This window comes from Triturus cristatus, chromosome 5_1 (assembly GCF_964204655.1).
Source record: "Triturus cristatus chromosome 5_1, aTriCri1.1, whole genome shotgun sequence".
Classification (NCBI taxonomy): domain Eukaryota; kingdom Metazoa; phylum Chordata; class Amphibia; order Caudata; family Salamandridae; genus Triturus; species Triturus cristatus.
In genome coordinates this window covers 160340493-160357931 of record NC_140587.1, presented here as the reverse complement: position 1 = coordinate 160357931, position 17439 = coordinate 160340493, and the positions used below count along the sequence as shown (strand labels likewise).

Genomic DNA, 17439 nt, shown 5'->3' with positions numbered 1-17439 from the left:
AGTTCTGTGTTTAAGAGAATGCAGTGCACACTAAAGTCTCTGTTGGAAAATGATGTCTGTTTAGAACCTTCCTGAGTTTTTATTTTTCAGGATCAGCTTGTGATCCCTGTTTCACATTGTAAGTCATGAGACTGTGGCCTTTCTTTGTTTTCGGTCGTTTTTGTAGGACTGTTCACCCTTGACTCTGCAAGTGGTCATCAGACACCTTCTCTTTAGGATAACACAAAAAGACCTTGGTATTTGGATCAGTTCTTTAAGTCAATTTTTTCTATGGTCTGGTGATCAAACTCTCCAAAGCTGTGTTGACTTCGGTTTACCTGTGGCATCTGCATTTAGTTATTAATGATTCCTCCAGTTAGCCAATGTCCTCGCCATCTCAGTCAATGAAGGAGCACCCTATGTTTAAAGAGAGGGACCACTAAAATGTAAGCCCTCTGTCAGGATCCTTAAGTGTACTAGAAGAATATGCAGCCGTGATTTAATTGTTACACTGTCTGCACAGTAAAGAAATACCTTTCTGTGCCTCTTACACTCTTCATGAAGATGGTCAGCCTAGGTTTTTGCTGACTGGCTGAATAGCTTACTTCTAATAGTAATTTTGCAGTGTATTTTCAAATCTGTTTTTTGTGTTATTTGTAGCTAATGATACATTTTTTACCTTTTTTCTGGAATCATTTTAATTTTTCAGAAATATAGTTACTATATTTTAAATGTTGAATGTGTATATTTCTGAGATTCCTCTCCTTATGAAAATCTGCAGGTGCCAGTCTGGATTCACAAAACTAAAAAGTTGTGCTCCTGTGAACCTTTAGGTGGCTTAATACGACTCTGCATCAACTAATTTCTGCTCTGGAAGTAACCTACAGAGCCGCATATAGGCTCCACCCTTGTGGGTTGACTTCAGTCCCTTTCTTTCTGTACCTTCAGTTGCAGATCTAGAGCTCCACTACTCCTTTTTTCGCTCTATGAAGAGATTCATCTGCTGATTTTTTTCAGTGTGCAAGGGACATGTCACCCACAAAAACAGGACTTAAACCTTGTAGGGACTGTTGAAAACAGTTGTCATTGCCAGATGCACATGAGTTGTGACTCGGGTGCTTTTGTTCTAGTAAAGCTCTATGTAAAAAGTACTGGAAAACACCTTGCTGTTCCCACTCTCGATCGTATTCAAGAGTGTGGACCCTCTCCCTCTTCCAGTCGTTCTTGCAGCAGATCTTCTTTTCGGTTGAAATCACCAGGTAACCCAAGAAGTCCAAACGGGACTCGGCCCCTTGCTGCCATTCTAGTTCACCAGAGGGCGTCACCTTGCCTTTAAATCTCACTCTCCTACCTCTAAGGAGCCAATTTCATCTTTGATCACCATGTATCCCGAGTTTCTGGATCCATTGGTGACATCACAACAGGTCTAAGCATTTCAATAGGCCATGCTACACATCTTGGACACACCTCCAGTTTTCTCTGATGTCAGTTGGGCCAGCAAGTAAGTAAGTAAGTAAGTTTATTATGCATAGTTAATTAAAACCAGTGCAAACATTTTACAAAAATTTAAAATAACATAAAAGTTTGTTCATTATAATCATCATTTTTAAAAGCGTGCAGTAAAAAACCCAAAGTAATTGTCCAGCAGCATTTTTTCCCTGATGCAGGGCAGCATGTTCCTTGGCGTCCTAATGACCTCCTACTTGTTGTCTGTGTAGTTGATTGCCGGTTTTAGTGAGTTTAACAGTCTGTGCTCGGTCATCGCAAGGAACTTAACATATCTGCAGTTCAGTTTCGTGTTTGCAGGGTTCATGCAGGCAAGCACTGCTTGCCTTCTAGTGCTAGTCCCTAACTGCTTGAACTGGTCCTTTAGGAGGTGTTGGCGGGCTAGCCGAAGCTCTTCACAGAGGCAAGTCAGGTGGAGAATATCGCCCTTTTCTTGGTTACAGAGCGGACAGGCTTCTTGGCCTTTGCTCCTGAGCCATGGTGGAAGATGCTCTCTGCTCGGCAAGACCCCTAATCTGAGTTTCAAGAACCGCAGTTTTATGGCCTTGGGATAGCCCTGACTGAAGTATGATTGTGGTGTCAGGGTTTTGTATGAGTTTAAGGTCATCCATGCGTGGTTTCTTTTTGTGAATGCGGCCTTGTCCTCTAATAAGGATAGAGATTTTACGTTTTTCCAAACCAGTTTTTTAAACGTGTTATGCCCAAGTTGCATATCCCAAGTCGCAGATTGGTTGGTGGCCCCCAGGGCTGCCTTCAAGTAAGATCTTGCTTGAGATTCGTCCCTGCTTTGGATGTCTTGCCAAAGCAGCGAATTTAGGGTGTTAGCCGTGGCCGAGCGGAGTTTGTGGCAGCAGATGATGTAGGCTCCCTGTCTGGCAAGGTCTTGTTTTAGCAAACCAAACTCCAGCATTATTTGGGCAGGCGAAGTGTAGTGCGGGAGCGAAAACATTATTCTGTAGGCTTTTGTTTGGGTTGTGTCCAGGTTCTTAGAGTCTCTTCCTCGTAGTGCCTCACTGCCATAGCAGATGGAAGGGAGTAGTTTAGCCTGAATAACCTTCAAGTAAGGTGTCAAAATTGGCCCAATGAGACGGCAATGCAGATCTCTCTCCTTTTTGTTTCTTGTTTATGCTGTGCAAATGTGCCATCTCTGTCGAAGATGACTCCAAGATATTTGTACTCAGACGCTGGCTCTATTTTTTGGCCGCATAGGGCCCATGGCTGCTGATGTTTGTTCTTGGTGTTGATTGACATGGTTCGGGCCTTACTCAAGTTTATTTTTAGATTGTTTTCTGTTGCGTAGCTATGCATTTGGATCAGAAGCTGCTGGAGGCCGATATAGGTGTGGCTGAGTAGTACGACGTCATCCGCATACAGAAGATAACTCAGAGATTTTCCTCCCAGCCTCGGGGTTCAGTGGAATAATCAGGTTTGCTTCCGCCCATTGCACAATCTCTTCTAGTATAGTTCCTGCAAAGTATTTTGCCTCATTATCAAGGAGGGCTACTAGGCGATAGTTGTTGGGGTCCATTTTGTTGCCTTTTTTGCATATAGGGACGATCGTTGACCCTCTCCAAGATTCTGGGATTCTATTTAGGAGTCTGACTTCCGAGAATATCGGTTGCAGAATGGTTGCCCATTCTGTGTTTTTTTCCTTAAATAGGGCTGGCGGGATGCCATTGGGTCCTGGCGCGCCTTCTTTCCTGCCCTTACAAATCTGCATTTTTATTACAGCTATTTGCTGAGCGGCTGATAGCTCCAAGTAGTTTTTAGTTTGGCCTTGCACTCTCTTGATCAGAGATCCCAGCGTTGGCGTAGTGGAGTCTGCCTCTATGTTGTTACCTCTTTGTACTCCTGTGTGTTCCAGATGGTCATTAAAGTGGCTGTAGAGGTAGTTGATCCATGACTCTTTCACAATGTGCGATCCTAGGTCTTTATGTTGTGGACGCATGATCCTGTTCATTGATTGCCAGAAGCGGGCACTATTGCTGCTTTTAGTGTCATATAGTAATTTTGCCCATGCCTCGTTTTCAGCATCTTTTTTTATGGTCCATTTTATACGGTTGAGCTCAGCCCTTTGTTTTCTCAGCTCTGCTCGAAGATGTACATTGTTGGGGACTGATCTTAGCTTCCGTAAGGTCAAGATGACTGTTCTTTTGTGTGACCTTACTTGAGCTCTCGGACCTTTTTTTAAGTTGCTTTTGCTATTTTCTTTATGGAGGTTACTTTTTGGGGCGTTCTTAGTTGCCAGTTCTTTTAGCAAAAATCCTGTGTATTGTTCCCAGTGGGAGATGTGCCCAGCTGCATCTGGTTTGTGTGTGTTGTATATGAGGAGGGCAGTTTCAGCCAAGGTGGTTGAGTTAGTTGGCGTGCATTTGATCCTTTTCAGGTTGATCGAATAGATCTCCCCTAGCATATTGTCTGGCTTAATTGTAGTATGCGTCTTAGATGTCAGATGGCATTCCTGGGGACGGTGGTCGCTTTCACCCTTGTCCCCCATTCTGAACCCCCGGATATGTGGAAATAATGCCAGACTGGCAAAAGTGTAATCCAGAATAGAGCTAGCAGTTTGTGAGTAGAAGATTTCTACTGGAGGAGAGTCAGTCGGAAATCTTCCATTTAAGGCCCGAAGATTTTGATATTCTAGATCTTTAAGTAAGGCGTTATTTTGATTTTTTTCTCCTATGTAGCGGGTAGCTTTGTAGTGGAATGGTGTAGATTTTATTGAGGGCTAAAGCCTCTTCTTCAGCTGATGAACCAAGTAAATTTTGGTTGAAGTCCCCTGTCAAGAGGAAGAGAGGCTTTTCCATCTGAGTGACATACTCCGTCAATTGGTTGCAGATTGTGTTAGAGTCTTTGGCTCTGTGCTTGGGGTGAACGTATGCGTTGACAAGGCATATCTCTTCTTCTTTATTGCCTAGCTGTATTTTTATCTTCACTGTTAATGTTGTGGATGTGGATGAGTCCACGAGGACTGCCGAAGGTATTGTTGTGGTGGATATGTATGTAGCCAAGCCTCCAGATTGGTGACCGAATCTGTTAGTTCTGACCGCTGCTGTAGAATAGCAAGTGAAGCCCGTGATATGTTGTGTGGTTGTAAGCCAGGTTTCTTGCAGCATTATTATGTCGAATAAAGAGATGTATTTTTGAAAATCCGGGTCGTCCATTTTTGAGTTTAGGCCATTTATGTTCCAAGAACAAATGCCTATGGTAGGTAACCCTCCCTTTTTCTCGTCACTAATTTGTTGGTAGCGTCAAGCCTCTTCAGGACATGCGAAGATCGTGCGAGATAGTATTTCTCTTGTTAGTGCTCGATTTTGATATGATGCTTCCCTTGCACAAGCTACTGTACGTCCCCGGGGGCTGTGTGTGTGTGTTTGTTTGGCAGACTTCCTCGCGGGGACTTAGTGACGGTGAGAGACCGAGACTGATAGTCCTTTGATGCTGTGCCCCGCCGGCTCGTTGTGAGTGCCGGCTCGAATCCGGCTGTCTTCTTCGGCCTGTCGATTGGTCGCTGCCAGGGGCTGATCTCTCTTGTTTTGGGCGAGCTTCCCAAGGCGCCTCTAAGGACACTAAGGGTATTTACCTGTTGTGTCTCTGATTCCGGTCTTGTCCTCCTCTGAAGTGGTGAGGGGTAGGCTGGTCTTTGTAAAAGGACTAGCTTGATGCCCCATATCTTAAATTGCGCTGCTTCTGCTGCAATTAAGTCGGCGACTTTGCTAGAGCACCAGGTAGTCTTGGTCGCCTCTGGGGAGTTTGAGTTTGTAGCGGGTAGGAATTCGACCGAGATCAAGTCCTTAGTGCTTATCCCCCCCAGGTTGGGGATGCATTCCATAAGTTTAAGAATGTTGCCACGATTTAGCGTGTCATGCTGCCCTTGTGACGTATATTCTGGATAGAAAACCAAGGTCTCTGTTGATTGTTTTTTGTTTCCTTCCTCCTGGCGAGCTGGTGAACCTTGGCCTGGGTGCGCTTCGTGAAGTGCCAGGTTGGTGCCTTTGCCTGGCATATTGGTCATGAATGTTATTACTTTGGTTGGGATTGTTTGCTTTGGTATTTTTCCTGTTTCAGATGGCCAATTTGCTTGTGAGCGCTCTGGTTGGATTGGAGCAGAGTGGGTGGTCATGATTGGTGTGGCTCTCCTTTGGACTTCATGGTTTGAGCTTAGCATTGAGCCAGTTGGTCTTTCTCTGGCCCCCTCTTCAGAGTTTAGCCTGAGTGGATGCTTGCTTGCCGTTATTATTGATGTATGTTGATTAATTGTCGCCACGGGTATTTCCCTCTGGAGAGGAGGTTCCTTGTTTGGCGATATTAATTCTCCCGCTTGATCGTCGGAGGGCCTTGTTTCGTTGTTGTTGGCGCCGCTTGGCTGTGTGAGCTGTTTGGTCATTACTGCCACATCTCTATGTGCATCTGTTTGTTCCGTTTGGTCACTATCCGTTGGACCTTGGGGCCTTTGCCCCTGTTGCTTAGGCCGGCTATCGTTTGCTTTTTTCTGCTGGGTCAGTGGGCGCATGGGCTACCCCTTCTGTGGTAAGGGCATTGTTTATGCTAGCCGAAGATTTTTCCTCTGTGGCAAAGAAAATGGGAAAGTAATTTGTCGTGGATGATTCGGATGTTTGCTTACGCCCTTTTCTTTTTTTTTTGCCGCCTTTGTTTTGCGTTAAGTTTTGGGGGTTGGGCCGGTCCCCTCTGAGATATCTCCTCGTTTGCGGGAGCCGGATGTTCAGTTGGCTCTGATCCAGATACTTTGCACCTGGAGGCTCCCTCTTCAGATTTAGTTAGGCCCGTTTCCTGTGTTGCGTTCCCTCTGTGTAGATTCCTCAGATCTCCTATTAGATCGGTTAGCATTGAGGGTAGTGTGGCTAGTTTTATCGACAGCTTGGCTGCAATTACAGCTCAGGTAGGTACTAGTTTGTGCTCTCCTGATCAGGTTGTTCAAATTTCCCAGCTTGTCATCGATGCCGGCTGTAAAAACTGCCAGTGTATTGAGAAGGGTGAGTTGTAGCTCCATTTTCTCTGATTGGTATTGCAGGGCATCTACAGCTAGCTGGATTGTATTTAGCAATGAGCCCCAAGTTCCAGTAGTCTGTTCTTTTACCCGCTCTGTCTCCTTAGGGGTGTTACTGAGATTATTGGTGTTTTTGACTGCCGGAGATGGATCGAGGGATTGGGGCTCTTTATGGTCTGGTATGTAGGTTGCTAATATCTCTTCCCATTCTTGTGTGTTGAAATAAGGCCCTGTTGCCTTGCCTTCCACATCCTGGCTAGAGTTATGGGGACTTGCTGCCTCCATACCAGAGTAGCTTGTTGCAAGACCGTAGGTTTCCCGATCTGTGTGTGGAGGGGCACATCCGGCCCTTGGGTGCGACTTAATGGGTGTGCTTTGACTGTAGCTCATAGTTTGTGTGCCCAGCGCCAAGCTGGGAACTCTTTCCTCGGGTACAGCCGATGACGATGTCTGTGTGGCAGCCTCTGAATCCCTTACTATTGGGCACCTGTCTGAACCGTCAGCTGGTTTCAGTGCTGAAGTAGGTTTCACATTGGCTTTGTGCTCATCTAGGGGGGGGGTAGCGTGTCACCTCCCTGGCTGCATTTAACCTTGCCATCTGGGTCCTCTGGGTGAACGGGTGGGAGTTCCTGCTTGGGGATTGAGTCGTGTGACTTCTCTTTTGCATTTGAGGTCTCCAGAGGAGTGCAGTGGTTCGTGTGCTTTGAGATACTGCACTGATGCGGGTCTGTCATTAAATTTCCTGGAAACAAGGGGCTTGCCGCCTCAAGCTTTGATGGTGACGAACACGTTGGTTTTGGGACAGAGGGGAGCAGTGGGGTTTGCAAACCGTGCAGGTGTCTGTTGCTGAAGAAGATGGCAGAGCCGGCGTCTTTTAGAAATTCGAACTTCGTGTATATTTTAGGTTGGTAAAGCTTTTTTGCAGTTTGTGGCTTATTTGTGAAGGCATCTGGGAGCAAGGTTGTTGGTAATTCCTGCTCTGTTATAGTGTTGTTCTTGTTCCCCCCGATGTCTGCTCCGCCTGCTCTGTTAAAGAGAGATTCGACTCTGTGCAGGTGGATGAGTTTGGGCTCGTTTTCTTTTTATTGTATCCCTTTCCTTTCCTTGTCCTTGCCTTTGGTTTTGCACTTGGCTTGGGCTTGGGCTTAGACTCAAGAGGCCCCCTGGCCTTCCCCGACCTCATAGTGCTGGTAAACGTAGAGCTTTTTCTCTCCCCCCCTCCCCCCGGCTCTCCGGCTATTTGGTTCACTAGTTCTCTGGCTGGTGTTGGGGGCCTGGGGCGGGCGTCACCTTACTCCCTCGCTCCAAGGGGAGTGGGCTGACTCACAGGAACAGGCAAGCTGCGTTGGTCTGGGCTGAGCTTGCAGGTCCGTGAACAGATCCGTGAGCCCGATGCCAGAAAGGGTGAGATGAGGTGAAGTAGGGTGAGGGATGCCAGAGGAGGTGAGGGTGATAGAGCAGTTTTAGGCCCCCCCCCCTGCTCCAGAGCCTCTGCAGCTGCGGCTGTCGGTATCTTGAATGTCCCTGATGGGTGCCTGGTGACCGGCTGGAAGGAAAAGCCGCCCGATATTCCCTGACTGTTTTGGCTGCTTTTTTTTTTTTTTGGGCAGTTCTCTACTCCTTTGCTGCCTCCGTGCTGCCTCCTTCGCTGCTGCTACTCAGCGACGTGATGCAGTGCTCGAAAGCACAAATGGCTTAAATGGCTGAAAAACCAGTACTGGAACAATGTTTGATTCTCTTTCTCAGCCTGCTGGCCGACTGACCAAGAGTTCACAGTTCGGGTTTAGTTTAGGCACAGACGCACGTAGACAAGCGTGCAGGTGGTCTCTTCTGCTTTTACTTCCTCACCACCTTCCGTGCCATCCTATGAGCATGACTCTCTGCAGCAGCCTGATTGGAGACTTTAAAATGCCAAAAAATGTTCTCCAGGAGAAGAGCTTTTCAATTATGGAAACGCTGTTTCCTTGTTGAAATGTTTCTGTGCTGATGGCCACAGTTCCGGCGTCTGATGTTAATTACTTTGATTATTAAAGACCCTCCCGGCGGCAATGTTCAGCTATGTTAAACAAGCACAAGCACAAGCAAGCAGGCGGTAAACTCTACAACTCCACAGCTCTTACCCCCTCACCTTGCTTTGCTGCCTCCCGGCTGCCTCCGTCGAGCTGTTTGACCATGCACACTCCGTGCTTTAACCACTATGCTGGCTCAGCTCAAGCCCGGTTACGGGTATCAAGTTCTCAGCGCCTCGATCCACAACTAGTGCCTCATCGTTCTCTGCTTCCTACTCCGCTCGGACGGTCGACAGTGCATAGCCTCTGATTTTAAACGCCCTCCACTCAGGCACGATCATGCCCGGTTTGGCTCACCAGCTCACCCAGCTCAACTTGGCGCTCAGTGCAGGAAGCAAGCAAGCGAGAGAGCCACCAGAGCCAGGGCCGGAGCCGCAAAAGCTGCAGGAGCAAGGAGCGGGAGGGCAGAAATTTGCATGGGACGGGAGCAAGGAGCGAGCGGGGAGCGGGAGGGCAAAAACTGGACGGCTGCCGCTCCAGCCCGGCTCGACTTCTCTCCGTTCACCCCCGTGTCTCTGGCCCCCGGTTCTTGCCAGATCAAAACTGGCCACGGCTCCGCTCCAACAGCTACACTGTGAACCGCGAGAAGCTGGGAAGCTCCTCCTCCACTCTACCAGCACAATCGCATCTCATAGGGAAAACATATTTTCAAATTTGACTCGTCGTGTCTCCTAAGAAGGAAGCTGTTTGGGAGTCTGTGTGACAATGTCAGCATTCGCAGTCCTCTGCTGTAAATACGAACCAGCAGCCAGCAGGCTCACCCCCACCAGTGCTGGCTGTGCTCCTAGAACCTGCTTTTGCCCGCCCGTTTAATGTCGATGCCAACACCAACTTCACTGATGCCAGAAAATCAGCCGAAACCCACTATAGTATCCAACTCTGGACCGGCTTCACCACAACCAAGGCCACAGCCTTATCATAATGTGGCACAACCGTTACTGAATTCATCAGACTCAGACACACTTCCACTACCATGCACAGACACTACATCAGATTTTTGGCTCGGATCCAGACCAGAGCCAACCATATGGAGACAACAATGGTGGGGATGAGGAAGAGTTTGCCTCACCCTATTATGAAATCAGTATACATAGATGCACAGGATGCCAGTGTTCTGGACACCCCAATCGATACACTGTTGGTTTCCCTTACTGAACCAGTCACTGGGATTCGGAAGGCTGCTAAGGTCCTAGACTTTCACCACCCTACTACGGAGGTGAAAACAAATGTACTGACTGATGTCCTGCAGCCTGGCAAAGCTCCAGCAAAACCTTTTTTGCCTTTCAATGAGGACCTCGCTGCCACAGTATTTTACTGTATGACTGTACCATGCTGTGGCCTCTCAGTCATCCCACTGGTCATCTGCTGCCATATACCTGCTCTATGTGACCCGGATTTCTTAATCCATAATCCCAGTACTGAATGCTTGGTGGGGCAGGCATACACCAGCAGGGTGAACCCTAACTCCTTCCCACCCAGTCCTTCTGAGATGGAGTCAAAATGTGAGGATATGTTCAGGAAGCAAATTTTCTCCTTGGCCGCTTTGCCTTGAGGTCAGACAATGCAAACTATTTACTTGGTCGTCACACCCCTGCATTTAGGACATGTTTGCTGTGCTCTTACCTGCGATCCCAGACGACCTACCTGCTTCTATAGCCTCAACCATTCAGGACAGTCAGGATAATGGCTAAATTAGTCACCTACTTGGTCCTAGACAGGCGACCTTAATGGACATACCTTTTGACGATGTCCTTCTGTTTGGTGAAAAGGCAGACTTGTCCCTAGAAAGTTTGAATGAAAGCCAACCAGCAGCGCGCTTTTTCGTCCTTTCAACTCCAGTATGGCTATTCCAGCATTATTTCACCCTTTTATGGGTTATGCCTGGGGCTTGGCCCATCGACCACATCGGGTCCCACCACCCTGCACAACAGGTCTCCCAAATCTTTTGGTGTTGGGCTTTTGATAGACCGCAACCTTGCCATCAGGAACAACATATGTCCTAATCCTCCACCTCTGTGGCAGTAATCTTGAATCCCCTTTAGTGTGTACCCTTAATGGCACCCACCCACCTGGTAGGAGGCAAGGTCAGCTGCTTCCTGCAGGTGTGGCAACACTTTACTTATCACAAATGGGTCCCGCAGATTGTCCCGTAATACTATGCCCTGATAATCCTTTTTGTCCTAGTGTACCTACCACCTTCACCTGTCTGTGTTACGATTGGTAATGCAGGCTCTTTTGGCCGAAGGAGCCATAGAGAGGGTACCGGCCTCCGAAGTGGGAACTGCATGTTATTCCCGCTACTTCCTTGTGCCGAAGAAAGATGGAGGTCTCTCTCACTATCTTCCTGCGCAAAGAAAAATTCTAGATGCTCCCCCTGGCCCAAGTTCTGTCTGTCCTGCAGCCCAAAGACTGGATATTATCATGTTTGCTTTGGACCAGCTGACTCTTACATTCCCGTTCCCGTTCTGCAGGTCCACAGGTGCTACTTGCAGTTGAAGGTGGGCTACGAGCACTTTCAGTTTGACGTGCTCCCTTTAGGCCTCACCAGTGACCCATGGATGTTCACCAAGGTGATGGCGGTGGTTGCTGCCCATCTACGGAGGCCGACCCACCAATGGTCCGCTACCTTGATGACTGGCAGTTGAAGGCATGCTCGCTACTGTAAGTCATGGACCACATCCAGATGACGGATAACATTTTTACTCTCCTTTTGCCTCTCTTGGTGGGCCTCTCCAGGTCATTGAACAAGCCTAAGACCTTACTCATGTCAACAGACAGGCCTGGGCCCCGGCATACACACTAGAGTAGCATGATTCTAGGGCCAAAATCAGGATACATCTACATTGATGTTAGGTTCTGTGCTCTAGTTTTTGAAGCTATTCTGTAATATTTTGGTTGTCCATAATCCTATTGACTAAGTGTTGAGTGGAGGTTGAATCGGGTCAGCGTATGGGCAACAGTTTAGCTTCACGGGGTTAACTCCACTGGAAGATAAGGGGTAATTGAACAGAGTAGAGGTAAGGTCCTTGCATTGAAAACAGGATATTGAATGACTCCATAAATTGCAGATTTAAGCGCTAAAAACTAGTGTTAAAATGTTGCCCATGAATATTTTGCCTGACATGTTTTATCTACTATCTTATTTTACAGATGTATCTGCCATAAAGCAAGAGTCTACACAGGAATTGTATGGTAAGATTTTAGCTGAACGCTATAACTCTTTTCAGAGTACCATGAATATTTCTTCTCATGGGAAACTTGTAGCTAATATTAGCCTGTAATGTTGATGGCTGGGAAAGAGGCGCTTGATATTAGTATATAAGTACTTTTAATATGTAAGCATTAATGCTTTTTGGCGCTCCCACAAAATTCCATCGTTACAGCTGCACAGTCTATTGTTACTTTTTAAAGTCCTCTGCTAATTGCACATTTCCTCCTGGGCTCCCCCGTACGACACCGCTCTGCCGATTGAACGGAGGGAGTTCAGGACCCTGAAAGCAGTGACAAAGCAATTCTGCGACGTCTGCCAACCATTGGACAGCAGCGGTCTTGCTTTTCCTGCTTCCCTGCATAAATTGAAAGCCTGGTGCCGACGCACGGTGGACACACAAGGCACGCGTGCCAGACCATCGCCAGGAGCCAGGAACCCTGCATCTCCTTTGCCAGGTATTTCGCCTTCACCCGCATACCACTACAATAACAAAGACCTACTCAACCTTAGACCCTACTACTCCCAATGCACCCTCCACCCCCCATCTTTCAATTCCGCTGGAAGGTGCATTTGCCTGTCTGAAGTGACGGTTCACATGCTCCACCACTAAACATATGGGAATCAATGGATAAGGAGCAACATAACCAGGTGCTCAAATCCTCTACGAAACCACTCCCCCCGACCCCGGGATCCCCTAATAAATCGTTGTAATTTGTAAGGGGATTTATAACGCTCCGGAATCACCTCCGAAGGGGTATCTCCGCGCTACTAAGAGGACAAAATACAGATCAGGCACAAATCAGTCCCGGAATAATTCAGTCTTCAGGAGTTTCCTGAATCGAAAAAGACTGGGGCATGTGCGCAGGTCCTCGGTCAGAGTGTTCCAATATTTCGGAGCAAGGTTTGCAAAGGTTCTGCATCCTGCTCGTAATTTCCTGTAGCGGGGGACCACAAGTAGCCCTTTGCCTTCGGATCTGAGAAGCCTGCTCGGACAGTGAAATTTTAATTTGTCTGTCAAATAGCTAGGACACATACCATAAAGCGATTTATGTGCAAGGCAGCAGAGTTTACATTTAATCCTCTGGCGGATAGAAAGCCAGTAAAGCTGTCTCAGCAAAGGCCTGGAGGGGGTACGAGGAGGCATTTTGAGAGCCAGATGCGCAGCAACATTCTGAACTATCTGCAATCTACTCAAAAGAGATTAGTTTGCTGATGCTAAAAGGGCATTGCAGGAATCAAGTCGGCCAATGACCAAAGTTTGAATCAGGTTCGTCGGACTGATAGGGGCAGCCGCTGAAACACTCTGTGCAAAAGACTCGAAGTGTGGTAGCAGGTCCCTGAGGTGGCCATGACTTGTTATTTCATAGATAGAGAATTATCCAAACGTACCCCTACTTTTTTGCCGCGAGTGACAGGGTAGGAGCGGGGCCTAACACAGTGGGCCACCAGTTTGTTTGAGCAGACCCAAACAAAAGGATCTCAGTCTTAGACGCATTCAGCTGGAGGAAGTTTTCCATCATCCAGCCAGATATGGCCAGCATGCCCTCAACGAAGTGATGTTCAACTAGCTCTGTCTCCTTATCAAAGGACAAGAGCAGTTGTGCGTCGTCTGCATACGAATAGGGAGTAAATCCATATTCCATAATAATCTTGGCAAGGGGGACCACATAAACATTAAACAAAGTAGGGCTCAAACAAGAACCCTGAGGCACCCCCTTAGTGAGCTTCAAGGTATGGGAACGAAAAGGACCTAGATTAATCGTCTGGGTGCACTGGTCCAAAAAATTGGCAAGCCACTTAAGTGCCTGTCGCTGCAGACCAGACTCTCCCAATTGATGAATCAGTTTCTGGTGAGAGACAGTATCAAAGGCTGCTGTCAGATCCAATAAAATCAGCAGCACTGCCATGTTGTTATCCAGAGCCATTCTAATATCATCTGTGACACAGATGAGTGTGGTTTCCGTAGAGTGGTGGGTCTACACCCAGACTGGGAGGGGTCAAGGATACCTTGAATCTTCCATCAATGCTAGGTCGATTCCCAAGTACTCAGTGGAAATTTGGCACCTTCTCACTTCAACACAACCAGACCTATGCTTTATAACCGCGCTATGGCTGCACCAGTATGCAATGCCTAGCATCCCAATAGCATTCCCTGAGAACTACAAATTAATTCGGCACGATAGGGAACTGAAATTAGGAGGAGGAGTAGCCATAGCCTTCAAGGACACCTTGAGAGTGAAAATATCCGACTCCTTACTCACAAACTGGGTGGAACTGATCCTATTTAAATTCTTCCCCCCATATGGCAACCCCTGGAATGGTGCTCTCGTCTACTGCCCTCCTGTACAAAAAAAGGATTTCCCCCCAAATCTAACAGAGTGTTTGACACCTTACGTTCTCTTCCTCCTTATTAGCGACTTAACTACCGCATCAATGCAATCACAGACCTCGATGTTCCTATTCTGCTATCAAACCTCGAAATGTTAAACTTGTATCTTACAAAAACTGGTTCCACCCACTCTGCCGGATATATGCAGGACCTCATTTTTTCAACCACTAAGCTATCACAAATTGACACCCCACTACCACTAACATTGACAAATAACTTCTTGATCAGCTTTCAGAGCTTGATCACGCCAGCCCCCGTCAACCCAAGGCCCACAATCTAACCATAGCCAGACCCTGGAAACAAATTACTCTCGATGCATTTCAAGCAGTTTTTCCTATCACCAACCCAGACAACTCACATGACATAAAAGCAGCTCTCACACGGTTCAGTGACTCACTTACCTATGTCTTTGATACCATAGTTCCCTTTAAATCTCAGCCAAAGAAAAATCCAGGCACAATTCACCGTGGTACAGGGCTTAGCTAAAAATTGACAAGTCTCGCGGTAGAAGACTCAAGCGCAATTGGAGAAGGTCAAAAACTACCACAGGTAAGCAATTATACAAAGATGCCTTACATGCTTACCATTCAAAAATGAAGGTGGCATCCAAACAACATTTTGTTAAAAAAATCAATCTGGCAGGGAACTCCTCCAAGGAACTATTTAAAATCGTAACAACCTTTGTAAAACCATGCTCCATCGGCATCCCTGCCTCCCAAACATTTTGCCATAATCTGACTCCTTACTTCCAAACTAAGATTGACACTATTTATAACAGTTTCCACGCCAGAGCCAGTCAACCAATCACAGTATCTCACCACCCCAACTCCGTAGGACTTGACCATTTCAATCCTATCTCACCAACACAGATGCAGGACTTATTAACCAAATTAAAAACAGGGTCCCCGGTTGACCTCAGTCTGCCCAAAAACGTTACCCTTCTGGCAACTCTGCTTGCCCCAATCATTACTGTAGTATGCAATAAATCTCTGCGCCTAGCCTCGGTCCCCAGACAATGGAAGGCAGCCCAAGTTACACAAATCTAATGCTGATCCAAATGAGCCCGCAAACTACTGTCCAATATCTCTCCCCCTTGTTGGGAAAGATATTGGAGACGCATGTTAACAAACAGCTCACTACCTTCTTGGAGAGCAACAGCCTACTTGCGGCGGAATCTCTGAGGCTTCATTGATTGCAACAGCCGACCCACGCATGCGGCTTCCCGTGACTCCTTGAAGAGACCACGCTCACGCCCCATCCTGGACCAGTGCCGTCCCCCTTACAAATTGAGAATTTAGACTGCTCACTATATGTCCTGAAGATGATCTTAAGTCTATAAGATCGAAACGCCGTCGACCCATACAACAGGAACTCCTTCCATTGTTTATACTCACGTGGAGTTCCATTTGTTTTGTTTTCAATGCGATGTTATGTTTTTAACCCACTATCCCCTTGTCACATCACGCCCACCTGAATATTGCTTAGAGTATTAAGTTTAACTTGTGTAAAATAAAATGTCTATTTTACACTATATATGTTCCCCCTACATTTGTGCTCCCAGTATGATTAATCCTCTAGTTTAACTTTGGATCCTAGTGCCCCCTTTTGGGTTCACACTTTTTTGCTCTGGACCCACTGTGGCCAAAATTGAACCACTGTTTCTCCTAAACATATGCTCACCCCAGGTTCACATATTGGGGTACCCTTGTCTCCCATACTACCTTTAGACCATCCTATAGCACTGAGACTATGCTGTTCACAGTAGTTGACTCCATCAGACTAGCCCTGGATGATTTTTCTGGATGGGAGAAATCATTCACAACGAATGCGCTAGAGCGCATTCCATTACAGCGTTTTCGTTACAACGACCGCGTTGTTACATCACAAGCCCTTATAATGCACGTCATTACAACAACTTGCTGTAGGGGCAGAAGGTGTTGGATTTAAAATCCAACACCTTCCCTACTGTTGCACAGACTGGAGTTGGAAAAGTAAATTCTACTATTCCAACATCCAGCGCCCCCTAGAGCAAGTCGTTGTTACGACTTGCATTGTAATGGTTTGCGATGTAACAACGCGGTCGTTGTAACAGCCGCGTTGTAATGGGATTCTTTGTAGCGCATTTGTTGTAACATCCCATATTCCAGCTGGATATATCGTCCGCATTCGATGCCATCTCACACTCAATCCTGGTGCAGTGTCTCCAGCAGTTAGGCATCCAGGGGAGAGCATTGGACTGGTTTGCAGGGTTCAGACAATCTCTATGGGTACATTCCACTCCAGAACCGTATCACTAAACAAAGGTGTCCCTCAGGGCTCTTCCCTAAGCGCTACACTTTTCAATATTTACGTAACCACTCTGGCCCAACTTAAATCTTATGGGTTCGAGACATTCTCGTATGCAGATGAGACGCAGTTGATCATCTCCTTTGGGAAAGACATCGAGAGTGTCAAACTGAAATTCCTCACTTGTATGAAAGAGATTGCTATCTGGATGTCCCTCAACTGCCTCCAACTTAACACGGGAAAGACAGAAATGATACTGTTTGTCAAAGCTCAGAGTCTCTGGAAGGACGATTGGTGGCCGGCAGAACTGGGCCTGCTCCTCGGCCCACTAGAACTGCAAAACATCTAGGCATAATTTCAGACGATCGGTTTACCAGATCAACTCCGTATGTGGCACATGTTTTGGCACCATGCGTTTACTCAAAATAAACTTTAGGTGGCTACGACTCAAGAAAAACACTCATCCAGGTGCTAATTATCACCCACCTGGACTATGGCAATGCTTTGTTTCTTGCCTCCAATCAATCCCTTTTGTCCAAACTACAAGTGGTCCAAAACACAGCTGCGCATATGGTTAATAAGCTGCCCCCAAGAACCTCCTCAGCCCCCATAGTTAGAGATCTACACTGGCTCCCCATCTGCAACAGATCACTATTCAAATTGCTCTGCCTGACATACAATTCTCTATCATGGTCAGGGCTAAAATACCTCTGCAATAAGCTTACCCCCTATATCCCTAGTAGAATCCTCTGATCTAGCCACCAATCTTTTAATGCTTCAGACGTATTTGCACTGCCAAATATGGAGGCCGTGCCTTTTCTTAGCTGGCTCCGCTCCACTGGAATGAACTTCCTCTTTCTATTTGAATATGCCCAAGCTTAGCTGAATGCAAGAAACGCCTGAAAAACTGGTTGTTCTAATCGCCGCCTTTCTCTCACCCACCTGTCCTGCAGCGCCGAGATGTCCCTTCATAGATGAGCCATGCTCTATA

The 17439-nt window shown here is 47.0% G+C and overlaps 1 protein-coding gene across 6 annotated transcripts in view; it reads left to right on the top strand.

Annotated features, from left to right (window-relative positions):
- LOC146830504 (ubiquitin carboxyl-terminal hydrolase CYLD-like) overlaps nucleotides 1-17439 on the top strand; it is a 493223-nt gene that overhangs the window by 290604 nt on the left and 185180 nt on the right. For 5 of the 6 annotated variants that reach the window (XM_085604701.1, XM_085604700.1, XM_085604703.1 and 2 more), the window contains one exon: nucleotides 11713-11754. The exons of the other annotated variant lie outside the window; for it this stretch is intronic. In XM_085604701.1, coding sequence (XP_085460827.1) covers nucleotides 11713-11754 — 42 coding nt within the window. The remainder of the gene's footprint in view (nucleotides 1-11712; nucleotides 11755-17439) is intronic. 6 annotated transcript variants of the gene reach the window in all.